Genomic DNA, 10,216 nt, shown 5'->3' with positions numbered 1-10,216 from the left:
CCATGAATAGACATGTGATTATGAAGTGTTTTGTGACCATTTTTCTCATGTATATGAATTACGATATGTCGCAGACCTCAAGCTTTCCAACATACCACAGCACCACCAACAGCACATGAAAACAGTTTTGAGGTCTCCGCCCCTCTCTCCAATTAAAACCATTCTTGCCCGCTGCGAGCATGGCCTACTTGCAGACATAGGTCGATATCTGCACACACTGCACATTTAATCCTAAGTCCTGTAATATCATCCTGACAAGAAGTACAATTGTATTTTGCATATAAATCTGAAATGCAAGAACAATTATATATCACTTTACCTTATCTGCAAATACATATATTAATTCTAAATTCTGACGAAAACGTATCCGCCATGTTGTGACGTCACAGCCAAAGCCCACTAAACGCGAATGCCTGATCGGTAACACCAGTACCGTATGCACACTGGTGAGAAGCCTTTGAATGCAATGTGTGTAATGCAAAGTTCTCACGCAGCGCATCGTACAACACACATGGAAATGAAACAGTACAAATGTGATAATGCGATGTTTGCAACAAGAACTTTTCAAGGAATGATGATTTGAAGAAACATTATAGCACTCATACTGAAGTGAAGATTTACAAATGTGAAGTATGCAATAAACATTTCTCCCAGAAAGAAAATCTTGTGATATACAGTTTTATCCATACAGGTAAAAAGCCTTACACTTGTGAAGGCTATAATAGAAGTTTTTCTCAGGGTGGACATCTCAACGCGGACAAACGCATACACAAACGGGAAGAAACCGTATAATTGTGATAGGTGCAAAAAGTAGTTTCCAGTGCGAGAAAAACTGATAAGGCATTATCGTATCCACACGGGGAGAAACCATAGGGTTGTGTTGTATGCGAATGAAGCTTCACAGAACTTGTCAACCTTAAGAGTCATCTTTCTCACGTGCATACTAGAGAAATACCAAGTAGTGGAGAAGTGAATAATTTAAACTTCAAGGACTTTGTTTATGTTGTAAATATTACCCGTGAGATTTTTGCTACAATGTGGCAAGTCAGTGTTTGGAAAATAGCTTATTTTCTGTGTGTTTATTGATTTTATGTTTTCTGATATTATCTTCGATATGGATTCTTTCCAGAGTCTATTCATATGTAATCCATGTTGAGTAAAGTGGTCTCTATCTAAATTCTTCTCTACTACATATACATAGTCATACATTTTCAATTTCTTGAGTAGTTTCCTATTAAATATTTATACTTCATTGTTTATACAGGAAGCTGTGTCTAGATCATGTCTCTGGGGTGCACTCAATATTACAATATTTGTATGACCTCTACTTTGTACGAAATTAGAAATACTCGTAAGTCCCTTGGATGATTCATTTTTGCTAATATCGTTAGTACCTCCCCACACCACGATTACATCATTCTTGGTCAGTGTTGCAATTTCTTTCTTTGCCATATTAGTGATAGATTCTAATTTCGAACCTGGTATCACTAGGCCTGAGACATCAAAATGTTCGTTCAGGTTATGAGATACTTCTGCGGCACATCCTCTCGCGTGACTATCTCCAATGATAAGCACTTTATGTTTACTTCTCGTTTTGGTCTTGATTTTCCTGTCATCAGTCCTGTGCATAATTTCCATTCTTTGCTCTAATGATATGTTCTGTAGTTGATTGAGGTTATGCAATAGTTTATATCGGTTTACAATGGTTGGTATTGGCTGAACATTGTTTACCTCTGGCTCTGGTTACTCTCACTGCCATACAAACTAGCTAACACTTTAATGAAGTTCCGTATTTTTTATAGCATAACTATCGGAAGACTGATAACATTATTACTCGTGTTGTCACTTATCAGAGATCACAGAAACTATTTGCGCTGTAAATTATCAGCATAACATCAGGTGAACACAGTATATTGTCACCAAACCTGAGGAGTCATATAAATTCATTATTTAATTCCCCTCAATCCTGTAACTCTGAAATATACCTTTGCAAACTCTCCCTCACTGACACCATCTCTATAAAATATTATCCTGTTTGGCAAATAACGTGTGACGTCACGGAAGTACAACGGCTGGTCCCTAATAATAGCTTCCAAGTCTTGAATGATCTCAACTTTCGGAGGCTGCAGTCTAATCTGAATGTTGTATTTGAATAATGCTTTTGGATCATGACTGGCACACACCTGCAAAAGGTACAGAAAAGTTGATTAGATTAAAATAAGAGAATTTCTACAGATATCACAGCAAGACCCCCTGATGATCTAACAAAGTATAACATCTACTGCACACTTGTTTCTTGCATCATCAAATTAAAAAGAAAAGTTTGGGTCTGAAATGAAGTTCCATCTCATAACCAAGGTTATGTTTACATCCTGGCTAGTTTGGCCTACCTCGTCAGGAATTATGAATGGAGCAATGGTGCAATGACCATCAAGAACATGGAGGAAAGCCTATCATAGTGACCTTTTGGTATCAATTTCAATTCTATTTTGGATAACCTATCTTCATTCACTATACTGCAAAACCATTTATCAGTATTTGGTTTTAAATCTTCTTGTAATTTATCAATTTTACACTGACAACATATTCTCCGTATAGTTTACACATACGAAACATCCATAAAGTTGCATGCAGTGCATTATCATCACAATGAGTCTACATGCGCAGCATGGCTGAACGTCAGTTTCATTTCTAATCCACTACACTTGAGTATCAAGTGTGTCACACGAGACAAGACAGCACACATTCTGTGCAACATCAAGGAATATTTATGATCATTTTTAAATAACCTAGCCTTCAAGTTAAAGTTTGCACCATCAAGGAGCATAACAAAATAATCTCTGATCTTCAAACTTTATTTTTGGATAATATACACAAATAAACATCAACATTAACATAGAAAAATAACATTACTGCAAATTAAGTGGCCAAGTAACCATTTAAATGCCAACACATGGCGTTAAAAGATAAAATGTGTAATGATAAACAGATAAATGCATATTATATTCAAATATTTTAAAATACATTGGAGCAGCATTCGATATATTTCTGTCCTAGTTCTTTAAGAGGTTCGCTAACTCTGTTTCCAAGAAGATACTCATATTTCTGCTGAACTAAGAGTTGCATATAAGATTCTTTTTTAAAGGGAAAGGGAATTTTATGCTTGTCCGCTTGCTTACATTTCTTTCGCAGTGACTTCCCTAACAACTTAAAAATTTTATCCACAAAAATGAGCCAAAGTTTTATTCACAGGGAAAACTCTTTATTTTTGATAACCAATCAAAAGGTCAATGCCCATATAAGTCTGATGAATTCAATTCAAGAAAAGAATGCAGACTGTATATGCACATACTTACAGCAACAACAGAGGGTATATCTTTTTGATCAGGTGAAGGATGAGTCACATCAGCTCCAACTATCATTACAGGAGATTCAAAGAATGGCGGCCTGAGAACAAAGGAACACTCTATCACTCGTTATCAAAAAAAATAATACTAGTTTTAATCATAAAGCCAGCTGTAAGCTGCCACTACAGCACACTTAATTTTTGTTACATAAACAAAGGTAATCTCTGTAAGACTTGAGGTTCTCACAGCGGTGAGTATGAAGATTTCCGTCTTCTGGGTTGTTGCGCTGTGTAGTCTGGTTGATGTTAACCAACGTTTCAGAGGTCATACTGCCTCCGTCATCAGATCGCCCTGATGACGGAGGCAGTATGACCTCTGAAACGTTGGTTAACATCGACCAGACTACACAGCGCAATAACCCAGAAGACGGATATCTTCAAAGGTAATCTCAATGCTATTATATGGACACATGTTAACACACATTACTGGGGAGGCTCTGTTACTTCATGCGCTGAGTTTAAAAATACAAGACTCCAAATAAATATTATGTTGCAGATATCTAAATGCTGTTGCCACTTACACAGGTGTTTGTAAAAGGGATGGCAATTCATGGCACACTGTGTGGTAAAGGCAGCACAAAGCACAACCACCTCAAATCAGACTGTTCATCCAGAATAAATAATGAATCAAGGTTATCAAATTGGAAGGCCTATGCTAAAAATCTTGTATTTAAAAACTTCAATGTGCTACCTGTGGAAGGAGACCTGCGTCATGTATTAAGACAATAATGTTCGGCCACACACTTCTAACAGTGAAGATTATTACACTTAATGTGGCACTACATGATTCTCATTTGTTTCCAAAGCTTTCAAGGGTATGACATGTATTTGGATGACGATCTTCACGTATAAGAGCAGCACTTCAGAATGTAATAAGTGGAGGCTATAAACAGGTACTTTCCACTTATATAAAGTACTTGAAGGGAAGTTATGGCACTGAAAGAGGGTACTCGAAGGCAATAAAGTGGCACTGGAAAGCAGTAATGACTAACAAAGTGATGAGAGATATTGTGCACAAATTAAATGAACAGCCCAGGGTCTGATACACACCTCAGAGACGGCATTGATCAAATAATGAGTGGCAGAAAGAAGACAAAGTACTCAGTGCAAAATTTGTAATACTACCACATATGGACTGTCTTGGGATTGAAACTGGACTTTCATGTTAAAAAGCCTTCTGTTCACAAGGTAGAAATCATTTTAAAATTTAACTAAAATCAACTATTTATGCCCAAAAACATTACTACATCTCTCCAGAGAAGAAATACATGAGCTCATGTCCAAGTTTCCTTAAAAAAGTTTTACTCACATTTGCAGCAGAGCAGGTGGCTCACTTTGTATTTTACGTTAAAAATAGCCTACAGAACACTTCCGAATCATTTTCCAACCCACAATCATCCCACCACTTGACACTACATAATCTATGCAGTTGCGAAAGTATCAAAAAGGGAAAGTTGACTCAAGTATTTAATTGGAAATTGGAAATAAACAGTACAATATCTTTTCGTGTGGTAAATACAGTGTAATTTCAAAACATTACTCAGAATGTAGTTAATGTTCAGTTTCAGATATTTACTTCAGTGAGAAAGGAAAATTAACTGCACGTTTATGAGAAAGTACAACAAATAGAACTAAATCTTATGGTTGTAGTTATGGATCCCTTAGGTTAAATATCATGTAAATATGTAATAATATGCTAAAAGTTACTTCAAAAATGAGACTTACCTTGACACAGATGAAAGTGTGTGATTCACTCCATTCAGTTTTAAATTGACTTTCAGAAGAATTTTGGAACATGTAGCTTCATTCATACGTTGCATTGTTATTGACTTTATACATTGAGTTAAGACTCCAACATTCAGTTCTGCAATTTGCTTGGCTACAACACAGTTGAAAACAAATGTTAATTCATACAACAAAACAAGAAGACCACAAAAATTATAATAAAATAGAGAACACATTTCTTAATTAGAACTTCCTAGGTGAAAGTTATTTACATGGCAAGATTTCTGCAATGTCATTAAAGTTCTACCAGACTATACAGCACAACATCCTGTACGACAGTAATCTTTATGTTCATATGTCAACAATTCCAAACTTTGAGGTTATATCAGGCAAAATTAAAATATTCAAAATGTGTACCAGCCAAAATTATATACATACACGGAACACTAAAGCGTATAATTATTAATTCAGTTCCTGCTAGCCTCACCATACAGACCAAAACATTTGAACAGACAAAAGTTAATCAAAGAACCTCTTATTTAAACAAGGGTGGAAGAGTGCTTTATTCATACAATAGACCTCTTACCATAACTGTATTTCACATTTCGAATCACAACAACAATCAGATCAACTCTCTGTTTCATTGAAGTGAAGAATTCCTGCAATTCAGATGTGTCCCTCACTAGAAACCGCAAACTTCGTGATTGCAATGGACGTGCAATATTCATCCCAAAATTCTTCCCTGTTTTCTGCATTAATTCTCCAAAACGCCTGCAAATTTTAATTTTAAATATACAAAACCATTAATGAAATGGAAAGAATATGATAAGTGACTGTAGACTCAGTGGTAGTATTACATAAACAGAAGACAATAACTAGTTTTCCAACTGAATAGTCACTCTTTAATGATAATTATTAATCATTCTATTCTTGGAACAGTGTATTTCAAGTCATCTGATTTAACATCATCTGTGCTATTTTAGTCTACTTCCCTCTCTGGAAAGATTTTCATGAAACTAAAATGAAGTGCATGCCATTAAAGGACACCCCACCTACTTCTTAATTTCCTACTATCAGTAACAACGTCTGAAGCTGGGGTGACACAAACACCTCATATGCAGGCACTTCAAATAATTTGTGCCATTTAATTTTTAAAAAGTATTACTTCCATTAAGGCATGTTTCTTTGATGTTCAACAATACCAGGTAAGTTTCGCAATATATATATTTGTTTTGATGGCTATCAGTTGATTAACTAGTGGAGATGAGCATGAGCATGTTTTACTCATTTGTTATTTATTTAATGATGCTTTGTGCTGTGAGGAGTTCCAATTAGAAACAGATAAACATTTTACTCAATTATTTTCCTTATAAAATTAGTTGATTTGACATTGTTATTATCCACTCACTTAAAAAGTACATAAATATTACATGGTAACTATTTTATCATAATGCAGGGTGATACAATAATTTATTTATATTTATTTATTTATTATAGTGTTCTGTCTGACGACAGGTCCATATGAACAGGATCCTTCCATCCTTTTCTCGGACTGGGACCTGTTCATATACGTTCTTGGCAGATGATCCAGAAGTGGTTTGCCATTGCCTTCTTCTGTCTGTGAATGGAGTAATTGTTGGGATGCCACGGAGGAAGACTCCGTGTTGCCTAGACCACGGCCTTGCCCAACACACATTATAAATTCGGGCACCGCCGGGAATCGAACCCGAGACTCCAGGATTAATAATACCAAAAATGAATGTGTGATATATAATACATATCAGCAGGCTGCAAGCTGAGAACTATATGATTTCATTCTAATTTGCATTCAACCTATTTAGAGCAAGGGGTGGTGACTTTCTCTGGAACAAGATACAACTTATATTAGACCAACGCTGATATTTTTATGTCCCATTGTTTGCAATGGGCTACTCTCCCAATTTTTAATTTACAGTAATGCTAAAATCGTGATACAGAACAAGAATTTTTAAGGAAATCAGGCTTCATAAATTCTTCCAAAAACTTCTTATTAAACAGGCTTCTACCTAATACATGTAAGTTCTGTAATAAAATAAAACATGTGAATTATAAGTTGACGGTGAGTCAGATGGCTCTTCAAGTACTGTATTAAGACAAAATTTAAAAAATCATTAGATGAAAAGTATTGATTTGTCTATAAACTATTATCATCATACTCATCTACTGATATTACAACAAAGCTTTCTCACCTCAATCTTATGTATCACATTATATTTCATAATTCTCTGCTAAAATCAAAGCAATAAAATTGCCATCACATTTGGTTAATACTCACCCGAGTGCATCTTCTTTTACATAACTGTCTAAGTTGAGAATTATCCAAGATTTCAAATTACCGCTGATAACAAAATTTGATGCTCTCCACACACCACTCCTTGGTATTGTAGGAGATCTCTGATTCTGAAAATAACAATTCTATTTAAGTCCATTTTATGTACTCTATGTTAAAAAACACAACTGTACAAAACTGAACTAGAAAGATGTGAAATGACATAGTCAAGGCCTAATCTAAGGTACTATCCCTGTATCTGCCTGGAGGGACTGAGGAAAACTACAAAAAACCCAGTCAGGATAGGCAGTCTCCAGGCCAAGATTTTAACATGGGGCCTCCCAAATAAAAAATAGGATTGTTAACCACTTGGCAATGATTTTCATTTTAAACACTATCACTGTATGTTTTTAAATATGTAACGTATCTCATCTACGTATTTAAAAATGAAAATTTGTAATGCAGGATCCAACAAAATATTTTTAAAATTTTATTATAACCTACTGATAGCAAACTATTCTACAATAATAATCAAAATTACACAGTGACCTTCTGTTTCACATATTTTATATTTTGTAAAATGGAAGCCTGAAGATGGTCTATTATACTGAAACATGTTGTTCAAAAACATACATCTGTGATATTAACTGAATTATTATTGTTGTATGTGATGAAAGACTACAAGTTACATTAAACATATTTGTGTAATGAACCCCCCCAAAAATAAAATGCTTGAATATAATATGTCCTTGAAAAATGAACAATGTTTACAAGGACATCCACTATATGAAGTTTCAATTAATGTACTCACTTCATATTCCAACTTCGGAGCATCCAGAATCCGAGCACTTACTTCTTCAAACTTTCCTCCAACAGAGAGACCAAATTCTCTGACACATGGGTCTTCATTGAATCTCACTGACCTCAACTGAAATAAAACCAAAACACACTCAAATATGGACAACAACAAATTATGCATAATTTTGAGGATGTCAAAGATACATACATTACTTAAGTATGTACTCAATCGAAGCAACCCACAATACTTTTGTATATAAAACACAACAACCACATATTACACTACATTCAATATGTGTGTGAAACCAACAAAGTTAAGTAGCATTTGAGGTTTTCACAGCGGTGAGTCTGAAAATGGCTGTCTTCTGGGTTGTTGCACCATGTAGTCTGGTAGAAGTTTACTGACATTTCAGAGGTCCTTGCTTCTTCCATCATCCAGACTACACAGTCGAACAACCCAGAAGACAGCCATCTTAAAATATAAAGTTGTTAAAATACTAATATTGTACTTCATCACATAATTCAAATTCTCATTTTATGTTAAAGCAACACCAAAATTGAAAAGTAATACTCTTTGCAAGACACAAAGGTTACAAAAGTGTACTCTACACCACACACTGCTTAACATTATCCCCTTAATCATATATAGGAATAGTAATTGATCCTTCCATTTGCTATCACTATTCTTTTCACACACTCACATATTTATCCTCTTAATCTGCAAAAGTGATACAGTTACAGATTACACCACAGAAATGCAATACTTAATTTTTAGAGAGCTCACTAATTCACTTCCATCCACAGAACATACTTTCTTCTGATGTTACTATAACAACAAAGTAACTTAATACATTATGCTGGGTTGAGTCCAAACATTCATAACGTTCGTAATATTCATTACGAGAACTTGAGATGTATGAATATGAAATGGCCTCTAATCATAATTCACTCCATGACAAATTATGATCAGCTCCTTCTCAACATATATGGCAGAACATAAAAGTTCATACAATAAGAGATACACGGAACCATGATCGTTGCGGAAAAACATGCCAGACAGATGCCTACAAATTAAATTTCAAGGACAAGATTAGGTTTGGGTTAGACCATGGACTGAAGCTTGGTGAGAGAGCCCAAGGGGGAGTACACCCCCACAGGTTCTCCACACCTTTCCTGCTGATTAGATGTGTGAGCACACATAATGTCCAGATCTGGGGTACCAAAAAGCCACACGCTATTTATCCAGAACAATGGTTTATGGTCAGATCTTTTTTTGCATAAAGCACAATTACAGGCATCATGTATCTCATCATATTGCAATAGTGGTTAATGCCACAACTGTCAGAAGATTTTCCATAACAGGATTCCTAGTTCCGGCAGGATTGCGTACTGCAACTCTGGCGTTTGGAAGTCGGTGGCTACCTTTATGAAAACCTGCCTTGCACGTGGCCTCCGAGAACCCCTGACCTGACACTAATGGGGTTATGCAAAGGATGCAGTTTACTAACCTCCTCTGCCACAACATACTTCATGAATTAAATACACATATCCAGGCTTCAGTGCAAATTGTGACACCTTGGACAAAGTGACGCAAGAACTTTAAATAATTCTTTTATGTTTGCCATGTGGTGAATGGCTCTCATATCGTAAACCTCTACCTTGATGCAAACTAGAAGGTTACCTTTTTCATCTGTACGTCGTTTCATTGTACTGTCACTTGTAGTATTTGTTCAATAAATTTATGAAATGGTGTCCAACATTGAAACAGTCCAACGTAGGTAAGAAAATACTGGCACAATGAATGTGTTTTGTGCTGCTCATTAAACAACACTTTTTTAATTGCACAGTTTATATAGAGAATATACTGCTGAATGAGAAGATAAAAAATTTTGAATTGTGAAGGATGTGGAAGTAACCAGTCATGGCCTTGTTTTAAAACATTATCCCAGCACTTACCTGCAGAAGTTGAAGAGAATTAC

At 35.5% G+C, this 10,216-nt stretch overlaps 1 protein-coding gene across 1 annotated transcript; it reads right to left on the bottom strand.

Annotated features, from left to right (window-relative positions):
- Positions 1 to 28: 28 nt before the first annotated feature.
- On the bottom strand, positions 29 to 10,209 carry LOC147871756 (protein argonaute-2-like). Its single transcript, XM_087360251.1, has 8 exons — positions 10,194 to 10,209; positions 8,251 to 8,367; positions 7,446 to 7,570; positions 5,718 to 5,902; positions 5,132 to 5,285; positions 3,357 to 3,447; positions 1,986 to 2,183; positions 29 to 286 (listed from the first exon to the last, which is right to left on the bottom strand). The coding sequence occupies exons 4-8, from the start codon at positions 5,884 to 5,886 to the stop codon at positions 185 to 187; spliced, it is 714 nt and encodes a 237-aa protein (XP_087216377.1). The 5' UTR covers positions 5,887 to 5,902; positions 7,446 to 7,570; positions 8,251 to 8,367; positions 10,194 to 10,209; the 3' UTR covers positions 29 to 184.
- Positions 10,210 to 10,216: the final 7 nt, after the last annotated feature.

Source organism: Zootermopsis nevadensis, unplaced genomic scaffold (genome assembly GCF_977971745.1).
Source record: "Zootermopsis nevadensis isolate Lab colony 2312 unplaced genomic scaffold, Znev_1.0 Znev_ptg000040l, whole genome shotgun sequence".
NCBI classification, from domain to species: domain Eukaryota; kingdom Metazoa; phylum Arthropoda; class Insecta; order Blattodea; family Termopsidae; genus Zootermopsis; species Zootermopsis nevadensis.
The sequence above is the reverse complement of the archived record's forward strand: the minus strand, read 5'-3'. Positions and strand labels throughout refer to the sequence as shown.